The sequence below is a fragment of the Ovis canadensis genome, chromosome 2 (genome assembly GCF_042477335.2).
Source record: "Ovis canadensis isolate MfBH-ARS-UI-01 breed Bighorn chromosome 2, ARS-UI_OviCan_v2, whole genome shotgun sequence".
Classification (NCBI taxonomy): Eukaryota; Metazoa; Chordata; class Mammalia; order Artiodactyla; family Bovidae; genus Ovis; species Ovis canadensis.
The window spans coordinates 223,419,546-223,443,648 of NC_091246.1; the positions used below are offsets into that span (position 1 = coordinate 223,419,546).

The following is a 24,103-nucleotide window of genomic DNA, read 5'->3' on the forward strand; positions in this document are numbered from 1 at the left end:
TGAGGGAGACTTGAAAACAAGCATTTAAGAAGGGGCAGGAAGAATAAAGGTCACCACTTGAAACAAGCTTGGAGGGAATAAGAAGCTTAGATTGTTCCTAGAGCAGTAAGGATGCCTGTCTGATTAAATCAAAGAGTGCACAGTGTGTAATATACTGGAAAACAGGAGTGGACAGGAGGGAAGGGGTTATGTAAGATCTCAAAAGTCAAGGGGAGTGTTTAGACTTGATAGAGTAAGAAAAGGTAAATCGTGTTTTTAAAAAGTTGTGAAAGCTTTATCATATTAGTTGCATATTTCATAAGAAACACTAGCTTCCATGTTTTTGCCTAGAAAACCCTATAATTTTGCCTCATCTATTTCCTAATTTCATTTTAAATCTTTTGTTTCTACCCTACCTACCCCCAAGTCATGCCGAAATGAAACCTTGATTTCAGCAGTCAAGATATAAAATAATTGCTTACAATCACAGCCCTGAACAAAGCCGTGCTGTGTGGTTCCTTCACAAAGGCACTTAGCACATTGCTAACGTGCATTAATTTCCTCACACTTAATAGCTTAAGCTGTCATGAATCAACGTTCCACTGTCCCTTGAGAAAAATATGTACCTTTTGAAATATGAAAAATATTTCCTTGCTCTCCGTCACTGAAAATGTCTTCTCTTCCTAATAAAATTGAATGATAAGGTATCCAACTTTTTTCCTGGGTGAAAGAAATTCACAGTCGCCCATTTCACTGAAATATGCCTATGAAACAGACAATCACAGTTGTATTTAATAGTACCCCTGTGCAAACTTTTCTCCGGTAGTTCTCTGCCCGGGGAACTGCACCCGAGCTCTTGTTGTTTCCCACACGCATCTTCTTGGGTCTCAGGCGCCTCCAAGGATTTGTGCATTCTGGCAAAAACTTTACCCAAGGAACAACCCCCGAGGAGCAGGATCTTCTTCAAGGAACCAAGGGGCTTAGTCTGTGCCTCCGTGTGAGCTTAAAACAAGCGCACTTCGCCAGCTCAGAGGAGCACACAGGTACCCCGAGTCCGTGGTGCCCGGCGGCGGCCAGGGAGCCCCAGATTACGGCCGGGGCGCGCGCACCCACCTGACCAGAGGCTCCTTCTCCGGCACGGCGGGCTCCTCCAGGCACTTGCAGGGGCAGCAGCAGCACGCGGTCCTCAGCCAGTCTCTCAGCCCCATGGAGAGCGAGGTGCCCCGCCGGCGCCGGGCGACTCGGGGGGAGCCGCGGCGGCGAGCGAGCGCGGCTGGGGCGCGGCCACCCGACCGGCGTCCAGGTGCGGGGACAGTGGCGGCCGGGGCGTCGCGGGCCGGTCCGTGCGCATCCCGCCGCGGCCGGCGACGCGGGCGAGGCGGGAGGCGCCTGCACTGCCCCGGAGCTGCGGAGCCGCGCGCTTTCTTCCACTTGGGTTTTGTTTGGGGCGCGGGTTTCGGTGGGGCTTTTCTTCTCGCTCTTTAATTCCCCGGGCGCAAATTGGGGCGCATGCGTCCCCGAGACGCTCCGCTGCTGCCCTCTAAGGAGGAAGCCGGGACTCCAGCCGCCAGATGGCAGAATCCGAGGGCGCAGCTGGGGATGGGGCTGGGGGAAGGAGGAGCCCGCCCCCGAGACACAGAGCACGAGGTTGGGCTGGATCTATTCATACGTTTTATTGGCTTCACTCCCCGAGGAAATAAAAGGTCCTCCTTCCCACCCCCACCCCTTGCCTTCAAAGCAGAGATTAGGGCATATTTTTAGCGTGTCAGCGCCACACAGGGTAAAAGTTAGCAAAAATGGATTCATGCATTATAGAAGTAAGCTTTTTAAGTACTCCGTTCACAACGAATTTTAAAAAAATTGTTTTCAAGTCTCCCAGCCCTTGAATAATTTTCTCAAAAAAAAGCCAACCTCTGTCATTAGCTTTTTGGCTTCCCCAGTGGCTCAGTGGTAAAGAATCCGCCTGCCAGTGCAGGAGAGGCTGGAGAGGCAGGTTGGATTCCTGAGTTAGGAAGATCCCCTGGAGGAAGAAATGGCAACCCATCCAGGATTCTTGCCGGGAAATCCCATGGACAGGGGGCCTGGGGGGCTACAGTCCATGGGGTCCCAAAGAGTTGGCTGCGACTGAAGTTTTTACTATTTTCCAGATTTTAAACACACACACACACACACTTAATGCTTATGCAAACGTGTAAGTATAGGCACCCATAGCCTTTTCCCTTTATACTCAGTGCCATACTCCACACATTTCTGTCCCTGGCTTTTTTCACTCAGTTTACAACGGAGACTGTCCCACCAGCACATGAAGAACTTCTCTATGATCTTTAACAGTTTGCATTTATGTAGTTGATGCCCTTCTGTTTCTTTAACCAGATGCCAATGGATGAATAGCAAGTTCATTACAGCCTTTTGTTATTAAAATAATGCTGCAGTAAATATCCTTGAACTATGTGTTTGGACATGTATATCTCTTGAATAAATATTTGGCAGTTGAATTTCTAGGTCACAGGTAAGATGCCTTTTTAATTTTTCATGGATCTTGCCCAAAAGTGAAGTGAAGTCGCTCAGTCATGTCTGACTCTTTGCAATCCCATGGACTGTAGCCTACCAGGCTCCTCTGTCCATGGGATTTTCTAGGCAAGAGTACTGGAGTGGGCTGCCATTTCCTTTTCCAAGGCACCTTCCCACCCCAGGGATCAAACCCGGGTCTCCTGCATTGCAGACAGACGCTTTACCATCTGAGCCACCAGGGAAGCCTGGATCTTGCCAAACTGCCCTCTAAAGAGGTAATTCCAATTCACACTCTGGCCACATCTGAAAGTATATTTCCCTAGAGAACCACCAATACTGTGGAATTTTCCTCTTTATCAATCATGTTTATTCAACAAATGTTTATCAAATATCTATAGGTACCAGGCATGTTCTAGGCTCTGGGGACACTGCAATGAATGAAATAAATAAAAATCCTTACTTTTTTGGAGCAAACATTCTACTTGGGGAGTTAGACAAATGAAATACATTATTGAGTGTGTTAGAAGGTGATTTGTACTATGGAGAAAAATAAGACAGGAAAGGGGATAAGCAGTGCCAGGAAGGCGTGTGTGTGTGTGTGTGTGTGTGTGTGTGTGTGTGTAGTATAGTGTACTGGGGAGAGGAGTGGTGGCTGCAGTTTTAAATGGGGTGGTCAGGGAAAGCCTCCCTACATGGTGACCTTTAGGGAAAGATTTAAAGATGATGAGCAAGCTAGCCCTGGTTTCATGGGGAAGAGTATCACTGGGAGAGTGAAGGCTGCATGCAAAACCCCAGAGGAGGGAGAATAAACAGTAGGATGCCCAAGAAAGAGCAGGGATTCCAGGGGCCAGAGAGAGGATTGGGCCAGGAGGAAGAGTAATAGGAGATGATAGAACCAAGTGGCCTCTTAGGACATGGTAAGAACCCCGATTTGTCTCACATGAGTGAGCAAACCTTTGGAGGCCTTTCAGTGGAGGGATAGATGTGGTCAGCAAGGATGGCATTAGGATCCATTGACTGCTGTCTTGAGAAAAAACTGGATAACAAGGACTGTTTTAGAAGAGGCGAGTGAAGGCCACTCTAATGACCCACGTGATAGATGACAGTCATTTAGATCAGGGAGGAAGCAACTAGAGGCGGGAAGAAATAACTGGACTCTAAATGGAATTTGAAGGCAGAGCCAGTGAGATTTATAATGGATTGGAAGTAAAGTAGAAATGAAAGTCAGGAGTGAGTCCAATGTTGGGGGCTTACAATTTGTGAGAGTAGAATTGTGTTATTGATTGTGATAAAGATTGATGTCGTGTGGGCAGGTTTGAAGCGCTGAGGAAGAAGAGCAAGAGTTTATTTCCAGAAGTGTTGATTCTCATGGGCAGTGTGTTCATTTAAAAGTGTGTTACTACACCTAAGTTTATCCTGTTCTGGCTATATTATGAGGCCGAGGGAACTTATCAAGTGCATATTCATTGAGAGGCTGACTACTGAGAGTTAAGGAAGGATAAGAGAAGGTTCCTTAGAGCTCTGACTTAGCTGGGGAAACAGGATAGGGACCCATCAAGAAAGTTAAGAGGATATGACAGAATACCAGTTGTCACCAGGCAGCACAGGGCTGTGGTATTGAACCCAGTGCCGTGTCCTTGATCACTTACAGCTGTGCCAGGATGGAGAGACTGTTGTTCTTGACAGCAGACTTGCTAGCAGCTGGGCAGTCCCTTTGGTGGATGAACTTTGTTCTGAAATTGGATGTTGGATTGAGTTCACTCACCTATGTTCAGGTAGAAAGTGGACCAAGGGGGCTGCTAGCAAGAAGATGAAAGCTAGCATCCGACAACTTTTATTAACTACTGAAGTTGGATTTGTTAAGAATGGAGAAATCAGAGAAGGTATTCAGTTCCTGGAAAATACAGGTTCTCTGCCCTTTACTAACCTTGATTTTAGATAAGTCACTTAATTTATCTTTTTCAAGAAGTTTTATTTATTTATTATTTCTTTTTGGCCACACTGGATCTTCATTATTGCACTCGGGTTTTCTCTAGTTGCGGAAAGTGGGGGCTACTCTCTAGATGAGGTGAAGGGTCTTTTCATTTTGGCAGCTTCTCTTGTTGTGGAGCACAGGCTCTAGAGGGCAGGCTGAATAGTTGTAGCCCATGGGCTTAGTTGCCCTGCAGCATGTGGGATCTTCTCAAACTAGGAATCAAACTCACATCCCCAGCATTAGCAGGCAGGTTCTCAACCACGGGATCACCAGGGAAGTCCCACCTAATTGTTCTGAGCCTCAGTTTTCTAATTTGTGAAATGGAGATGCTGAGTCGTAAGACTCAAATGAGACCATTGGAAAGCCATAAAGTACTATAGGAAGTAGTAGAATTCAACACAGTGGACTAAATCCAAATAGTAAGGCCTGCTGAGCAAATGTCAGTTCCAGTACTACTTCGCTGGCATATGACAGGATTTCTTTTCACATTGGTACCTCTGCAGTGTGTGGGCATCTTTCATGTGGCCCGTTTCAGACTGGATATTTCTGGAAAGCCATAGAACTATGTCCATTTTAACCAACTTGATCAGAAGGTTAATGCTCTTCCTTACTAAGGATTACATCTAGTATTTGCTTGCTCTAACAACTATTAATATTTTTAATTAATGTTAACTGTTAAAACTTTTAAATGAAATATTCCTCTAGAAGATTGAAATGTTACAAAGTTCCCTGTGATCACTATCCACAGTCCTGTCTCCTTTCCAGCCTCCTCAGGGTAACCATTATTATCAGTATGCTACAGACCTTTTTTTGGACACATACACACACGTATCTTCCCTGTAATGTATATATACCATCATTGTGTGTGTTGTCTTTTTTGGCTGCACCATGAGGCATGAGGGATCTTAGTTCCCCAACCAGGGACCAAACTCTCTCCCCCTGCAGTGGAAGTGCAGAGTCTTAACCACTGGACCACAGGGGAGTCCCTACCTCATCATTTTTGGTAGTGAGTTTGGTTTTAATATACAAGGCATGCATTCATCTACCTGCAAGCTTTTTCCACTTAATGTCTTGGAGACAGAGCCTTTTAGTACACACAACACTACCTCATTCTTCTCAACCAACGTGCATCCATGCTCAGTCGTTCAGTCATGTCCAGCTCTGCGACCCCATGGACTGTAGCCTGCCAGGTTCCTCTGTCCATAGAATTTCCCAGGCAAGAATACTGGAGTGGGTTGCCATTATCTCCAACAGGGTTAACAGATGTGAATATTCTATTTATTAGTTTTCTAAAGATTATTATATTGGTGTTCTCAAGTATTAATCTTCCCAGAAGTTAAATACCTTCATGATTTCCCTGGTGGGTTGTTTTTTTTTTTTTTTTTGGTAACTTGAGAAATGACAGTGTTACCAAACACTGCAGCTTCAGCTTGTAGATAGCTAAGACCACAGTTTGACATCCCCACTTCCTATTTCAGATTTCATTAGCAGGAGAGCAGCAAGCTTTCCTTTTTTTAGAATGATGTTACATTGTTCTTCCTGCCTGAGCTGACGCCAACACCACCCACCACTGGCAGCAACATCTGACATTTACCAAGAGCCCTTGAGCACCTGATGTTGCAGGAGTGGGCAGTCCCCTGGAACAACTGGTGACTCAGAGACCCATCAGCTGCTTGTTACAAGAAGACAGAACTGCCATCCTATAGTTTCAGATTTCTCCATGGCAGAGAAAACTAGAGTTTGCTCTGAAAACAAGAACTGGACACAACTGAGCAACTAAACAACAGGATAGTCTGAAATCCTATTTCTTTAAGAACTTACTGAGAATTCTTGCATTCCAACGCCATACGATTCAGTTCAGCTCAGTTCAGTTGCTCAGTCGTGTCCGACTCTTTGCAACCCCATGAATCGCAGCACACCAGGCCTCCCTGTCCATCACCAACTCCCGGAGTTCACTCAGACTCACATCCATCAAGTTAGTGATGCCATCCAGGCATCTCATCCTCTGTCGTCCCCTTCTCCTCCTGCCACCAATCCCTCCCAGCATCAGAGTCTTTTCCAATGGGTCAACTCTTTGCATGAGGTGGCCAAAGTACTGGAGTTTCAGCTTCAGCATCATTCCTTCCAAAGAAATCCCAGGGCTGATCTCCTTCAGAATGGACTGGGTGGATCTCCTTGCAAGTCCAAGGGACTCTCAAGAGTCTTCTCCAACACTACAGTTCAAAAGCATCAATTCTTCGGTGCTCAGCTTTCTTCACAGTCCAACTCTCACATCCATCCATGACCACTGGAAAAACCATAGCCTTGACTAGACGGACCTTTGTTGGCAAAGTAATTTTAGCGTTCCACAAAAAAGCTATGCTTGCAGCAACATAGCTCAAGTTGGTATCATTCAGTTATTCATTCAACAAATATTTAGAGTCCAGTACTAGGATACAATGGTGAAGTAGAATGTAGGTCCCATTCATGAAGGTGGGGATATTGCTTGTTCTTTGCAATATTGGAGAATCTAAAATAGTACAGACCTATCCCAAGAAAATAAATAGAAACATATGCTGTATCACAACTTTTAGAACAATGTAGGTATCTGGTAGACACTCAATAAGTGTGTTGAATAAATGTGTGTTTGAAGACAGAAAAAGAGCTGATGAACCGAGAGTTTGCATTATGCCAGTTTGTGAAGAGCCTATTAACGAGCTTCCCGAATCCAGTAAAGACTTCAAAAGCATTGTCTTCCTTAGAGAAAAAAGACATCTTCTGAAACAAATGAGCACTCCAAACCAAGGCCAGCATTATCATGTTCCCCAAGGGGCCCAAGATGGACAGCCCACATGCCACCTATGGGACTCTGCAAAGATCTCATCAGAGAGTGGACTGGATGTCACCAAGGTAAAGCCAGCCAAGGGTTCCCCTTGGGGCTGTTGTTTCTGCCTCTGCGGTGTGTCTCATCCCTCCTTCGGTTACCAGCTCTTTGTTTTCCTTTGAGGAACACCTCCCCACCCCTTTCAACTACATGAGCCAGGCAGACAGTGAAGGCACTTTCCCCACCTCTCAGCCCCTGATCCCCAGTGAGGGATAAGCATGTGACCAAGATAGACCAATCAGACCCTCTTCCTGAAATTTGCAACTTAAGGGCAAGGACCCAAAGGTGGAAAATAATTGAGTAGAGATATGAATTATTTGGGGGACATCATCTTGAAGAGGAGGTCCAACAGCAATGGACATATTTATACCTGTAGTATTTTTGGTTCTATATTTTCCAAAATCTAGCCATTCTAGCTATTTAGTTTTCCTATCATTCTGTGGGTTACTCCATAACTTGTGGATCAATAGTTCTTTTTTTGCTTAAGTAACTAAGAATCAGATTTTGTTGCTTTCAGAAATAAACAGTTTTACAAGGCAAAAAAAGGGTAATTGTGACAGGAGAGAGAGAATTAAAGAGTTCTCTTTCAAGCCAAGCACAATAGTCCACTTTGATTTAGTCAGGTGAGACTTTTATTTCTGTTTCTCTGCTTGGCTTCTCTCTGAAGAGAAACATTCATTATCCACTATCTGAGAATTTGTCAGTTACATCACTGTGGTTTCCCATAATACTTTCTAAATTTTGAAACTGTTTTTATTTGCTATAGTTTGCTGGTCAGTTTCACTTCCTTCCCTCCTCCCAAATGTATATACTCTGAGAAAACATTAATAATCAGTCTTTGTTCCTTCTTTAGTTCCAAGCAACAAACTTCTTGTCTCTCCTCAAAATTTAATTGAATGTCTTTTTTAAATAACTTCATACTTAAGAACAGGTCAAACCTTTTAAAAAGAGGCCCTTGGAGAGAATAAAAACACAGTAAGCTAGAAAAAGATATAAAGCATATGGAAAGATTCTCCAAGAAAACTGGATTCTTATAGTCCCAACGTGAAGGGAATCAAACCCTGCTGTGTCTCAACTCTATGTAATATTTTTTTTGTCTAGATTTGTGTGACCTCTGTGATAATCCTTTGGGTCTTAATTCACTAATTTTGAATGACAAAAACATCACTCGGACTAGTTTAAGTATAAAAGGAAATTTACTACGCGGATGCAGGAGGGCCTAGAGGAGCTATCCCACGTTGAAGGTCAGGAAGGGTGGCGTTGAGGAGATAACCCTTTGTCCAAGGTAAGGAGCAGCAGCTGCACTTTGCTGGAGCAGCCGTGAAGAGATACCCCACGCCCAAGGTAAGAGAAACCCAAGTAAGATGGTAGGTGTTGCAAGAGGGCATCAGAGGACAGACACACTGAAACCATACTCACAGAAAACTAGTCAATCTAATCACACTCGGACCACAGCCTTGTCTAACTCAATGAAACTAAGCCATGCCCACAGGGCAACCCAAGACGGGCGGGTCATGGTGGAGAGGTCTGACAGAATGTGGTCCACTGGAGAAGGGAATGGCAAACCACTTCAGTATTCTTACCTTGAGAACCCCATGAACAGTATGAAAAGGCAAAATGATAGGATACTGAAAGAGGAACTCCCCAGGTCAGTAGGTGCCCAATATGCTACTGGAGATCAGTGGAGAAATAACTCCAGAAAGAATGAAGGGATGGAGCCAAAGCAAAAACAATACCCAGTTGTGGATGTGACTGGTGATAGAAGCAAGGTCTGATGCTGTAAAGAGCAATATTGCATAGGAACCTGGAATGTCAGGTCCATGAATCAAGGTAAATTGGAAGTGGTCAAACAAAAGATGGCAAGAGTAAATGTTGACATTCTAGGAATCAGCGAACTAAAATGGACTGGAATGGGTGAGTTTAACTCAGATGACCATTATATCTACTACTGCAGGCAGGAATCCCTCAGAAGAAATGGAGTAGCCATCATGGTCAACAAAAGAGTCCGAAATGCAGTACTTGGATGCAATCTCAAAAATGACAGAATGATCTCTGTTCGTCTCCAAGGCAAACCATTTAATATCACAGTAATCCAAGTCTATGCCCCAACCAGTAATGCTGAAGAAGCTGAAGTTGAACGGTTCTATGAAGACCTACAAGACCTTTTAGAACTAACACCCAAAAAAGATGTCCTTTTCATTATAGGGGACTGGAATGCAAAAGTAGGAAATCAAGAAACACCTGGAGTAACAGGCAAATTTGGCCTTGGAATGTGGAATGAAGCAAGGCAAAGACTAATAGAGTTTTGCCAAGAAAATGCATTGGTCATAGCAAACACCCTCTTCCAACAACACAAGAGAAGACTCTACACATGGACATCACCAGATGGTCAACATTGAAATCAGACTGATTCTATTCTTTGCAGCCAAAGATGGAGAAGCTCTATACAGCCAACAAAAACAAGACCGGCAGCTGACTGTGGCTCATATCCTGAACTCCTTATTACCAAATTCAGACTTAAATTGAAGAAAGTAGGGAAGACCACTAGACCATTCAGGTATGACCTAAATCAAATCCTTTATGATTATACAATGGAAGTGAGAAATAGATTTAAGGGACTAGATCTGATGGATAGAGTGCCTGATGAACTATGGAATGAGGTTTGTGACATTGTACTGGAGACAGGGATCAAGACCATCCTCATGGAAAAGAAATGCAAAAAAGCAAAATGGCTGTCTGGGGAGGCCTTACAAATAGCTGCGAAAAGAAGAGAGGAGAAAAACAAAGGAGAAAAGGAAAGATATAAGCATCTGAATGCAGAGTTCCAAAGAATAGCAAGAAGAGATAAGAAAGCTTTCCTCAGCGATCAATGCAAAGAAATAGAGGAAAACAACAGAATGGGAGAGACTAGAGATCTCTCCAGGAAAATTAGAGATACCAAGGGAACATTTCATGCAAAGATGGGCTCGATAAAGGACAGAAATGGTATGGACCTCACAGAAGCAGAAGATATTAAGGAGAGGTGGCAAGAATACATGGAAGAACTGTACAAAAAAGATCTTCACGACCCAGATAATCACAATGGTGTGATCACTCATCTAGAACCAAACATCCTGGAATGAGAAGTCAAGTGGGCCTTAGAAAGCATCACTATGAACAAAGCTAGTGGAGGTGATGGAATTCCAGTTGAGCTGTTTCAAATCCTGAAAGATGATGTTGTGAAAGTGCTGCACTCAATAATCCAGCACATTTGGAAAACTGAGCAGTGGCCACAGGACTGGAAAAGGTCAGTTTTCATTCCAATCCCAAAGAAAGGCAATGCCAAAGAATGCTCAAACTACCGCACAATTGCACTCATCTCACACGCTAGTAAAGTAATGCTCAAAATCCTCCAAGCCAGGCTTCAGCAATACGTGAACCGTGAACTCTCTGATGTTCAAGCTGATTTTAGAAAAGGCAGAGGAACCAGAGATCAAATTGCCAACATCCGCTGGATCATGGAAAAAGCAAGAGAGTTCCAGAAAAACCTCTATTTCTGCTTAATGACTATGCCAAAGCCTTTGACTGTGTGGATCACAATAAACTGTGGAAAATCTTCAAGAGATGGGAATACCAGACCACCTGACCTGCCTCTTGAGAAATCAGTATGCAGGTCAGGAAGCAACAGTGAGAACTGGACATGGAAGAACAGACTGGTTCCAAATAGGAAAAGGAGTATGTCAAGGCTGTATATTATCACCCTGCTTATTTAACTTCTATGCAAAGTACATCATGAAAAACGCTGGGCTGGAAGAAACACAAGCTCCCAGAATCAAGATTGCCGGGAGAAATATCAATAACCTCAGATATGCAGATGACACCACCCTTAAGGCAGAAAGGGAAGAGGAGCTAAAAAGCCTCTTGATGAAAGTGAAAGTGGAGAGTGAAAAAGTTGGCTTAAAGCTCAACATTCAGAAAACGAAGATCATGGCATCCAGTCTCATCACTTCATGGGAAATAGATGGGGAAACAGTGGAAACAGTGTCAGACTTTATTTTGGGGGGCTCCAAAATCACTGGAGATGATGATTGCAGCCATGAAATTAAAAGACGCTTACTCCTTGGAAGAAAAGTTAGGATTAACCTAGATAGCATATTGAAAAGCAGAGACATTACTTTGCTGACTAAGGTCCGTCTAGTCAAGGCTATGGTTTTTCCTGTGGTCATGGATGGATGTGAAAGTTGGACTGTGAAGAAGGCTGAGCACCGAAGAATTGATGCTTTTGAACTGTAGTGTTGGAGAAGACTCTTGAGAGTCCCTTGGACTGCAAGGAGGTCCACCCAGTCCATTCTGAAGGAGATCAGCCCTGGGATTTCTTTGGAAGGATGATGCTGAAGCTGAAACTCCAGTACTTTGGCCACCTCATGCGAAGAGTTGACTCATTGGAAAAAGACTGTGATGCTGGGAGGGATTGGTGGCAGGAGGAGAAGGGGACGACAGAGGATGAGATGGCTGGATGGCATCACTGACTCGATGGATGTGAGTCTGAGTGAACTCCGGGAGTTGGTGATGGACAGGGAGGCCTGGCGTGCTTCGATTCATCGGGTCACAAAGAGTCGGACACGACTGAGCGACTGAACTGAACTGAAATGAACTGTCCCAAGTATCTGAAAATCAGGAAGTCATGCTAGCTTTAAACATAAATGGATCCAGGCACTGAAAAGGTTAAAAAGAAAAAAAGGGTTGGTCTTTTTAGAGACAGAATGTTTGTGTTTCTCCTTGATTCATATGTTGACCCCTAAGCCCCAATGTGATGGAATTTGAATATGAGGTCTTCGAGAGGTGATTGTTAGGTCATGAGGATGGAGCACTCATGAATATGACTAGTGCCCTAATAAAAGGAGCTTCCCAGGTGGCACAATGGTAAAGAATCCTTCTGCCAACGCAGGAGACACAAGAGAGGTGGGTTTGATCCCTGGGTTGGGAAGATCTCCTGGAGAAGGAAGTGGCAACTTACTCCAGTATTCTTGCCTGGGAAATCTCATGGACAGAGGAGCCTTGCAGGCTACAATGCATGGAGTCACAAAGAGTTGGACATGACTGAGCACTATGCACCCAATAAAAGAGACCCCAGAGAGCTCCCTCACTTCTTCGGCCATATAAGTATGCAGAGAGAGGATAGCTATGTATGAACCAGGGAGCAGGGCCTCACCAGGCAGTGAATCTAATGGTGCCTTAATCTTGGCTTTTCCAGCCTCTAGAACTGTTTATCAGCCACCCAGTCTGTGGAATTTCAGTTACAGTAGCCCAAACAGACTAAGCGGAGAAGGGCATGGCAACCCACTCCAGTATTCTTGCCTGGAGAATTCCATGGACAGAGGAGCCTGGCGGGCTACAATCCATGGGGTCACGAAGAGTTGGACATGACTGAGTGACTGACACACGAACACACAAACAGACTAGGACACTCCGTAGTCTTCTCTGGGCTCTGAGTTAGTGACACTCTCAGGCTCCAGGTAACACTAGATTTCACCATCTTTTCTGCTGATAATCTCAGCAGAAGATAAGGAGCTCCTTCACAGGCCTGGGTCCAACTTTAATTGGCGTGAAATGGAACCAATGCTCTTTCAGAGGGAGAAATATACCTACTGAGTCTCAAGTACACCCTGTAGTGTTCAAGTGAAGAGGAATGGGGGAGAGAGAAAAAGTAAGCCAGTTGGACTGAGTGGGAGGGTTTCCTATTGAAAACCAAATGGAGCCACCAAAAAAGCAATCGATGTTAGCAAGGGAGAACAACGTATGTCATCAACCCCTGTGGCTGTGTTCAGGATTAGATGAGATAATACGCAGAAAGCACTTAGTACAATTTCACGAAAAATAGGAAGCGCCCTGTAAATGCTAGCCATAATCATTGTTGTTAATAAAGCATACTTACTTTAGTCAGCTTCTAACCTATCACAGCCAGCTGTGACAAATAGTACTCATCTTCAGAGCACAACACAGAGCAAAACCTGGAAAATAATGAAGCAAGTGGTTCATCTGTGCCCCAACATACCCATCATTTTGATTCTTGCAGTGTGTCCTTTCTTACCTCACTCCTGACTTCCCATGTTTAACTGCTATGCCTAACTATGCTCATAGCTAACTATCCTGTCAGACCTTTGCTAACTATGCTCCCACAGCTAGCTACCTCGCCATACCCAACTATGTTCCCATAGCTAATTATACTGCTCCTTCTAACAATACCCCCCCTCTAACTATATTCCCACATCTATACATTATCTATACATTTATTCCCACACCTATACATCCATACATTTATCTAACTCTACTGTCATACTAACTATTCTGCTACAACAAAGACTTTTCAGATACCCAGAGAAGCTTCAATTCTCACATCTTCAAATGTAATCTAGAATCAGACCTTTTCCCACCTCTGGAAGACCACCTACTCCTACAATCCCAAGAATTCTACATTCTCTAAAGTCTCTCTATATTCCACCCAACTAAAATTAAACATAAACCCAGACCCTTCCTTCATGCCACAATTATTCTTAATCCAATTAAATGCACCTTAATAAACATTTATCAGTGCTGTGGCTCAGATGGTAAAGAATCCACCTGTAATGCAAGAGATCGGGGTTTGATCCCTGGGTCAGGAAGATCCCCTGGAGAGGGGATTGGCTACCCACTCCAGTATTCTTGCCTGGAGAATTCCATAGACAGAGGAGCCTAGCGGGCTGCAGTCCAAAGGTCGCAAAGAATTGGACACGACTGAGCAACTAACACTTTCACTTTTCAATAGCAGAAAATTTGATAATTCTGAAGCAGCATTAATCACTGTCTTGTAGGTGTAATAAACTGGAGGCTGGTTGTTACATTCATCAAAACATACAGCTATTTTATCTGAATAAAGGGAGGCAGACTGCTGCACCAAAAAATAAACACTTATTAAACATCTGCTATACACAAGGTGCTGGAGAAGGAAATGGCAACCCACTCCAGTATTCTTGCCTGGAAAAATCCCATGGACTGAGGAGCCTGGTAGGCTACAGTCCATGGGGTCGCAAAGAGTCGGACACGACTGAGCGACTTCACTTTCATACACAAGGTGACTCAAAGTTGCGTAAGACATGCATCAAAAACCACAGTAATGGAGAAACCATGACCACCTTTCATATTTGCTATGAAAGGCCCCTGAAAGTTTGCCCCAACTTAAACGCAGATCCTACCAATATGAGTGTTAATAGACAATCAAATTTATGCCAAGATTCTTCAGTTTCCCATTCATTTATATTACCTTTTTCTCCACAACACTCACAGAAATACATAAACAGACCAGAACTCTGCAAAATTTCCACCCAAGTTCTACCACTGTAAACGGACTAGGTAAATCTCCCCATCAGTCCTGAATATTCATTGGAAGGACTGATGCCAAAGCTCCAATACTTCGGCCACTTGATGCAAAGAACTGACTCATTGGAAAGGACCCCGATGCTAAGATTGAAGGCAGGAGGAGAAGGGGATGAGAGAGGATGAGATATTTGGATGGCATCACCGACTCCAGGGACATGAATTTGAGAATCTCTGGGAATTGGTGATGGACAGGGAAGACTGGCGTGCTGCAGTCCATGGGGTCGCAAAGAGTCACACACGACTGAGCGACTGAACGGAACTGAAATTTCCCCATGAAGTACATACAAACCCCCTGTAATACTCCACGCTGCCACCTTGTGGGCTTCTGCTGTAAATGAACTACAGTTTCTCTGGAGATGGGGCTAAGGATCCTTAGCTTAAAGGGCCAATTGAATTATAGCATTCAATTTGGAGTTGAAGGAAAGAAGGAAATAGCAACCCACTCCAGTATTCTTGTCTGGAGAATCCCCGTGTACAGAGGAACCTGGCGGGCTACAGTCCACGGGGTCACAAAGAGTTGGACACGACTGAGTGACTAAGTGCACAGCGCATTCAATTTGGAGGTTTAAGCTGGCGCAAGGCTAACCTCTAAAGCTGTATAGGGCACTGCTCAACTGAGCGATAAGTCCTCTCTTCTCTTGACTTGCAGGGGCCAAACAGCACTGATTACTCTTTTAATCTTTCATTTGATCTTATTAACCATTGCTACTTGATCTGTTAGCTTGAAAACCATAGAAAAAATATATACATTATATTACATATATTTCTTGACTTATATAAAAGGAGTAATGTACGTAAAATGATTAAAGTGGAAGTGCTTTGGGTTTTGCATTTTAATATTTTATTTTGCACTTTATCGACTTTAATAAACCTATCTTTGAAACAACTGGAAGACATAGATTCAAAGGTATGCGTACAATTTCCCAGAAGAACATTTTGGCACATTTGGCTTTATTATTTTTCTCTTTTATACATACCTACACACCCCTATCTATATATGTTGTCAGGTTTTTTTTGGCCTATTTGAGATAAAATTGCAGCAATCAAGATTCATCAGCCCTAAATAACCTAATGTATTTGCCAGGACTAAAATATGTCCTTATATAACCCCAGCGTAATTATTATCAAGTTCAAAGAATTTAACATCAATACAACATTATTTTTAAACATACACAATCAATATTCAGACTTTGCCAGTTGCCCCAATATTGTCCTTTACATCAACTCTTTTTCCCAATACAGAATCTGTTATAATCTCATTCATTTAGGTTTTTTATGTTAAACTTTTTATTTTGAGATAATTATAAGAAATAATGCGGAGAGATTTGAGTTTTCCCATCTTGTGGGAAATTTGTAGCACATATCCCAAGCAGGATATTGACACCGACGCAGCTCATCTCAGTACAGAACGTTTCCATAAACTCAAGAATCCTGCAGGTTGCCCTTCATAGACACACCTGTTTCCTCCCTGCTCCACCCTCTCATCAACCTCTGGCAACCACTATTCTGAACTCCACTTGTGTTAACTGTCATCTCAAAAATGTTATATAAAGGACTTCCCTGGAGGACCAGTGGTTAGGACTCTGAGCTTTCATGGCAGGGGGCACAGGTTCGATCCCTGCTGGGGGAACTAGGATCCTCCAAGCCGCAGAGGTGCAGCCAAAAAACCCAAAATGTCATACAGATGAAGTCACACAATGTGTAGCCTTCGGGAAATGGCTTTTCTCACTGAGCTTAGCTCTCTAACAGCCCATTTGGGTTGTTAAGTGTGTCAGTACGTGTACTCCTTTTTGTTTTAATGGATCACAGTTTGTTTATCCATTCCTCCATTGGATAATATCTGGGTTATTTCCTGGTTTTGTGTATTACAAATAAAACTGCTATTAACAATAATAATAAAAAAAGAACGGTCTTCATTTGGTGAAAGGTGTTAATAGGTCGTTGGGCTGTATAAGATTCCCTCTGATAAATGGTGTAGAAAAGAGGGGGAAGAGAACTACATTGTTCTACATAGAGATGGAGGCTGAGTGTGAGTGTGAGGAGCAGGGGTGGGGACAAGCTGGAACACACAGGATGGAGCAGGAAGGAGAGAGGCCAGTACCAGAAGACCATCGGCAGGGAGTTGTATCTGAAGGGAGGTGGTCTTCTGCCCCTCCATCACAGAATAGCACCATATGCCAGTATTTGGACAAGGAAAGAGTGAAACTCAGCAAGGTGATAGATGCTTAATGCTCTGCTTGGCTGGAGTTGAGGCTCTTTTCAGTATAAGCCATGAGGGCCCTTTCCTACGACTGTAAAGACTGCTACTTAAGTCTGTAAACTCCATTCTCCCTTCCCTCGCTGAACTCCACATCAGCTCTGCCTGAACTCTTTGCAATCTAGAAAGGTGTTTGCCACTTCAGGCAGGGTGTTTACATAGAGCCACCCTCCATGTACATCTTTCCTGTACACCCTATAAGGATAAGTTGCCCTGGTTTTTTTGTTTGTTTTTGTCTATAGGCTATTTTAATCATAAGGACTCCTCAGTTAAAGGCAGACCCATCCTTGCCCAGGTCATATTAAACATTGATGGTTTTCTGCCTCTAGAAAATGTATTATAAAAATGAGAAACTGGTATAACAATTTAACCCCAAATTTGAGTATATCCCCTCTCTGATTCCTAGCACCACTGAGATCCTTGACAAGGCTAAAGAACCCTTGAACATGCACATATTGGCCAGATGGGAGAATGATTTCTGTGGGAAATCAGTTCAGTCGCTTAGTCGTGTCCGATGTTTTGTGATCCCATGGACTGTAGTACGCCAGGCCTCCCTGTCCATCACTAACTCCCAGAGCTTGCTCAAACTCATGTCCACTGAACCGGAGATGTCATCCAACCATCTCATCCTCTGTCATCCGCTTCTCCTCCTGCCTTCAGTCTTTCCCAGCATCAGGGTCTTTTCCAATGAGTCAGTTCTTCGCATCAGGTGGCCAAAGTATTGGAGTTTCAGCTTCAGCATCAGTCCTTCCAATGAATATTCAGGACTGATTTCCTTTAGGATGGATAGGTTGGATCTCCTTGCTGTCCAAGGGACTCTCAAGAGTCTTCTCCAACACCACAGTTCAAAAGCATCAATTCTTTGGCACTCAGTTTTCTTTATAGTCCAACTCAAATAAGACTTAACAAATAAAAAAAAACCAAAACCCTTAATTGCTCCCCATCAAATATCCAGAAGAGATGTTGCTTTAAAGACCGTGAAAGGAAAAATTATTTTAATTTGGAGAGATGATCTCTGGTACAATAGCAAGTCTCCAGTAGGAAAAAGCTAAGCTTCTCAGCTTAGAGAAGGTGCCTAACTTCATTTCCTGGAATGCCTCGTGGAACCATGCAAAATTTGGGACTATACACTGGGTTTCCAGGGAAGCAGACTCTGAGATGGAGTGAGTTTACAGAAGATTAGCAGGAATCACTCAGGGCTTATAGGAGGCATAATGGAAAGAACAGGGCTTCCTAGATAGCTCAGTGGTTAAGAATCTACCTGCCAATGCAGGAGATATGGGTTCCCTGGGTCGGGAAGATCCCCTGGAGAAGGAAATGGCAACCCACTCCAGTATTCTTGCCTGGAAAATCCCACGGACAGAGGAACCTGGCAGGATTCAGTCCTTGGGATTGCAAAGAATCAGACACGACTTAGGGACTAAACAACAAACAATGGAGAGCACATGTCTTTCAGGAGGTCTAGCTGGGAGTACTCAGAGCTTTAGGAGGCTTAGTGAGGAGCACTCATGGAATGCTATGGGAGGGAAGGGAAGAAAAGGGAGCAGCGCTGGGTCTCAGCCAGCTCTATGGGGACTTCACAGCTGAGCTGTTCTGTGTTGGTACAAGAGGGCTTAGCCTTTCTACCTCCATGATATCAACCTCTGGATGAGGGCCACCTGGAATGGGAACATGACCTTTGGCTAGGGCAGCTCTCCAGCTGAGATCGGCCAGCAGGGGGCTGGTAGCTGCTGAGGGCTGACTGCTGGCCCTTCTGGTAGTCGCCCCAGTAACTCCTTTCTTCTTGAAGAAGATCTGGGTGGCACGTCATAGCATCCATTGCCTGGTAACCCTGAGACCTAAATCTATACCCCTGGTCATTCCATGAGCTCAGAATTTCCTTCCTCTGAAAAGGCCAGGAATTCTTGTATCAGACTACTTCAGAGTGAGATAGGCTGATCTTTATTTTCTTCGTCCTTTTATCATAGTAAAACATATTAAGTTCTCTAGGCATTATCACAAAATCCTTTTGCTCTTAAGAAGAACATTCTATAAATAAGGTTAAGAGAGTCCTGTCCAACAGTGGAGGCAATCTCACCTACATAAATTGATTAAAAATGCATGCTACAATTTGGATGAACCTCAAAAGCATTATGGTACATGAAAAAAGCTAGACACCAAGAATCACATATTGTACAATTCCATGTACATGACATATCCCAGAGTGGGTAAATCCATAGGGACAGAACTCTGCCTGATTGTTGCCAGGGCTGCAGAGCGGGGAAATGCAGAGCAACTGCCTTATGGAGTTTCCCTTCGGGAATATTTTGGGACTAGATAGAGGTGGTGGTTACGGAACACTGTGAACATACTAAATGCCACTGAATCGTTCATTTTAAAATTAATTTTATGTCAATTTCACCTCCATTTTTTAAAATAAAAATGAGTTTTTAAAAAACCTCTTCTTTGGAAGCAGTGTGTTATATTAAAACTAACCCTCTACTGCAGGAGCCTTCACTTTCGAGTAACTTGTTTAGTTGCCAAGTCATGTCCGACTCTGCGATCTCATGGACTGTAGCCGGCCAGGCTCCTCTGTCCTTGAGATTTCCCAGGCAAGAATACTGGAACAGGTTGACATTTTCTTCTCCAGGGGATCTTCCAGACCCAGGGATCAAACCCTGAATCTCCTGCACTGACAAGCAGATTCTTTACCACTGAGCCACCAGGGAAGCCCCTTCTCAGTAACTAGGTATTATCAAAATATTGTTACTCTGTCCTCAAAGCAAATTTAGATTACACAAGGCAAGTCAGCTACTACTATTTGTTTCTAAAATAAAGCATCTAGTCAAGCAGACACTGAATGAATCAAAATTATGTATAACTATAAGCAACTCATTTAAATGTAATGAGTAATTTCTATTTACAACTAAAGGGTATCTTCCTTCGAAAGGAGTTTGAAATATTGTGATTCACACAGCCTTAAAAATTTGTTGAAATAAAAAATAATGTTCAGAGATTTTAGAATCTCCAGAATGATTTGGAAAGGCACACTGCAAACGAACAATTTTTTAAAATACTTGATGAAAATCATTCATCTTTTATTGGTAAAACATGAATAACTACATCTGATTGTTTTCCTTTAATGTGTTTGGTATTTGGAAAACAAGAAATAGCAAAAGTTCATGTTCTAGACAAGTGAGAGTCAAATCAACTATCCCGTCTCCCATCCTCTCTGAAAAAAGAACCACTTATAAATTTCATTGTTTTTTTAAAGCATTCCAAATTTGAAGATTTTGTATAAAATGCTTTCTAAATTTCAAAACACATTTAAAATGTACTATATAAGGAAATTTAAAATGTTAATGTTTACCTGAATTTTCAAGAATGCAATGATCTTTATTTTTTCTTCAGTACAACTTCTTCAATCTAAAAATTTAAAATTTGAAGCATGGCATTTTGAATTCCATACAAGAATTTATATCTTTCACTAAAACTAGCTAAAATTTCATGTAAATATAAAACATGTGCTTTAGATTGAAATAAACTACATTTGAAGTGTGTTTTTTGTAAACCAAAGATGCCTTTTATGAATTGACTCCAAAAACTTAGACAATCCAAAAATATATACAAATCAACAGCAAAATTTCTATTTGATCTTTCTAGGCAGGATTTAAATGTCATATTTTGATGTTTTCCCAGTTATTGTGTATTAATTTAATTCTACTTGATCTTGCTATATTCTGGATATTTTCTCAAACAAACTTGAAGTTTGAACATTTGTATTTGTATACCATCAATGTAATACATATTTGAATTTACTTTTGAACTGTGATGTTGGAGAAGACTCTTGAGAGTCCCTTGGGCTGCAAAGAGATCCAACCAGACCATTCTAAAGGAGATCAACCCTAGGTGTTCTTTGGAAGGAATGATGCTAAAGCTGAAACTCCAGTACTTTGGCCACCTCATGCTAAGAGTTGACTCATTAGAAAAGACTCTGATGCTGGGAAGGATTGGGGGCAGGAGGAGAAGGGGATGACGGAGGATGAGATGGCTGGATGGCATCACCGACTAGATGTATGTGAGTTTGAGTGAAGTCCGGGAGATGGTGATGGACAGGGAGGCCTAGTGTGCTGCGATTCATGGGGTGGCAAAGAGTTGGACACGACTGAGCGACTGAACTGAACTGAACTGATTCGAGAAATTGGAATTCTACCTTAGGGTTGCCTGTAAGTAAAATACGGATCATATACCTAGAAATGGGTAAAATGGCAAGCTATACTATATATATACTATAATTAATTATATTTTAAAATATATATATATATATATATATATATATATATATATATGGTGGTGGTGATTTAGTTGCTAAGTCATGTCTGACTCTTGTGACCCCATGGACTGTAGCCCACTAGGATCCACTGTCCATGGGATTTCCCAGACAAGAATCCTGGAGTGGGTTGCCATTTCCTTCTCCATATAATATATATGGCCACATCTTAAAAAGAGGAAAAAAACACAAAGATAGATCTATCTATCTATCTGAGAGAGAAAGAGAATTGTATTTCTGATTATTTACCCCATCAAAATATAGAACTATGTAGACCACTCAGTATTTACAAATAGCAATTCTAATTAAGACAGTAGTACAATCAAAAGGACATCATGTTCTTAATTATTTACTTTTAAAATAAAAGGACTCAGGTAGTTTCATGGACGGTGATATAAAGAAGGACTGGGGGAATTCCCTGTGGCCCAGTGGTTAAGAATCCGACTTGTAATGCAGGGGACACAGGTTCAATCCCTTGTCAGGGAACTAAGATCCCACAGGCTGCAGAGCAACTAAATCCACGCACTACAACTAGAGAGTCTGTGTGATGCCATGAAAGATCCCACGTGCCGCAACTAAGACCTGCCGCAGCCAAATAATAAATAAACAGATACTAAAAAAAGAGAAGGACTGAGGCTGCTAAGTCAGAGCAGACAAGGCAAACGGTTAAAACCAGGCAGGAAGTGTGATGAACACTGCCCACTGCCCAAAGGCTGGCACTCCAGGTCTAGTAACAAACCTGTTTGCAGATCTAGAAACTCAAACTCGTATCTGTCTCTCCAGAGTTCTCAGAATTCAGGGATGCTGAATCATGCTCACAAACTGAAGGATGTAGCCTAGACGTACACACAACTCTCAAGCTGGCTGAAAATTCCTATACGCCAGACGAGCCCAGCTCCCTTTATCAAAGCTGCCCAGAAAATCAAAATTTATTTATTTTTGGACACGGTTTTGGGGGAAAGGGAAATGGTTTAATTTCGCACTGAGAGTCTGATGTATCCTTCTGCAAAAGAGGGATGTATACACCAAGCAAGACGCCAAGCAAAGCAGATATTTGCAGCCCAAGAAGGGGGTGTGTGTCTTATGGGCAGTGGTAGGTGAGCACTACTGTTGCTGGCCACGTGGGTTTTTCTTATGCTACCATGGTGAATCACTGTCCCACTTTTGAGAGTGATCTATGTTTTTTTCTGTTCACATTAATATTTTCAATTAGATTAAAATTAACTTCCTGAGAAATGACAGGACATTTGGAATTTGCCCTAAAATTCTTAAAAATCAAGTAGGAGAGAAATAAAAATTTGGAAAAATATAGATCATTATTGGGTTGGGGCCCCAACTGGGTTGGGGCATGATGATATTATTCTCTTTAACGTGTGTACAAATAGTTTTATTAAAATTTTTTCAAAATCTTATTTCAAAGTTATTTCTTGATGTCTTGGTTCTGGTCATTCTCAGTATATTGCATTGGTCACAGGCTCTAAAGCTAAACTCCTTTCATTGAAATTATACTTCTGCCATTTGCTAACTGAGACCTTAAACAAGTTACTTGATTGTTTATGCCAGTTTCCTCATTGTAAAATACTGTTACTGATGAAACCTACCTCACATGGTTTTTGTATGGTTAAAATAAGATCATTCATGGAAGGTGCTTGGCATTGTCTGGCATATAGTAATCACTCAATAAATGCTAGTTATTATTATCCATCATTAGTGATTCTGTAGTTTGTGGGCAATGTATTTTCTATTCTCCAATTTGAGCTCAAAAGCAAACTACAAGGCCCATTCCCTGCCCACCCCACCAACCACACACATACACTTTGCTTGATCAGCAAAATGTACTCTTCTGTATCCACTGAAATCTCTCTAGTTTCATTCCTCCAAATGAAATGGTAAGAACTAATTAGTAAAAATCAGATAAAGGTAGCCACTCTCTGAGGTCCCCTAATCTCCATCTCAACAATGTAGAAGAGAAGGCTGCTCCATCTCTCTTTCCTTCTCGCCACAGTCAATCCCACTAACCCCAAATCCACACTCAATGCCTCACAAGTGAATCTTCTTGCAGGAAGAAATAGATTATCAGTTCAGTTCAGTTCAGTTCAGTCGCTCAGTCGTGTCCGACTCTTTGCAACCCCATGAATCGCAGCACGCCAGGCCTCCCTGTACATCACCATCTCCCGGAGTTCACTCAAACTCACATCCATCGAGTCGGTGATGCCATCCAGCCATATCATCCTCCGTCATCCCCTTCTCCTCCTGCCCCCAATCCCTCCCAGCATCAGAGTCTTTTCCAATGAGTCAACTCTTCGCATGAGGTGGCCAAAGTACTGAAGTTTAAGCTTTAGCATCATTCCTTCCAAAGAACACCCAGGGTTGATCTCCTTTAGAATGGTCTGGTTGGATCTCCTTGCAGTCCAAGGGACTCTCAAGAGTCTTCTCCAACACCACAGTTCAAAACCATCAATTCTTCGGGGCTCAGCTTTCTTCACAGTCCAACTCTCACATCCATACGTGACCACTGGAAAAACCATAGCCTTGACTAGACGGACATTTGTTGGCAAAGTAATGTCTCTGCTTTTCAATATACTGTCTAGGTTGGTCATAACTTTTCTTCCAAGGAGTAAGCTTTTAATTTCATGGCTGCAGTCACCATCTGCAGTGATTTTGGAACCCCCAAAAATAAAGTCTGACACTGTTTCCACTGTCTCCCCATCTATTTCCCATGAAGTGATGGGACCGGATGCCATGATCTTCGTCTTCTGAATGTTGAGCTTTAAGCCAACTTTTTTGCTCTCCTCTTTCACTTTCATCAAGACG

The 24,103-nt window shown here is 42.8% G+C and overlaps 1 protein-coding gene across 1 annotated transcript in view; it reads right to left on the bottom strand.

The window, feature by feature from the left end:
- MREG (melanoregulin) overlaps positions 1–1,556 on the bottom strand; it is a 70,908-nt gene extending 69,352 nt beyond the window's left edge. Inside the window, exon 1 of the mRNA XM_069574500.1 lies at positions 1,093–1,556. Within this exon, the coding sequence (XP_069430601.1) occupies positions 1,093–1,187 (95 nt within the window). The 5' untranslated portion in view covers positions 1,188–1,556. The remainder of the gene's footprint in view (positions 1–1,092) is intronic.
- Between the last annotated feature and the right edge of the window lie 22,547 nt (positions 1,557–24,103).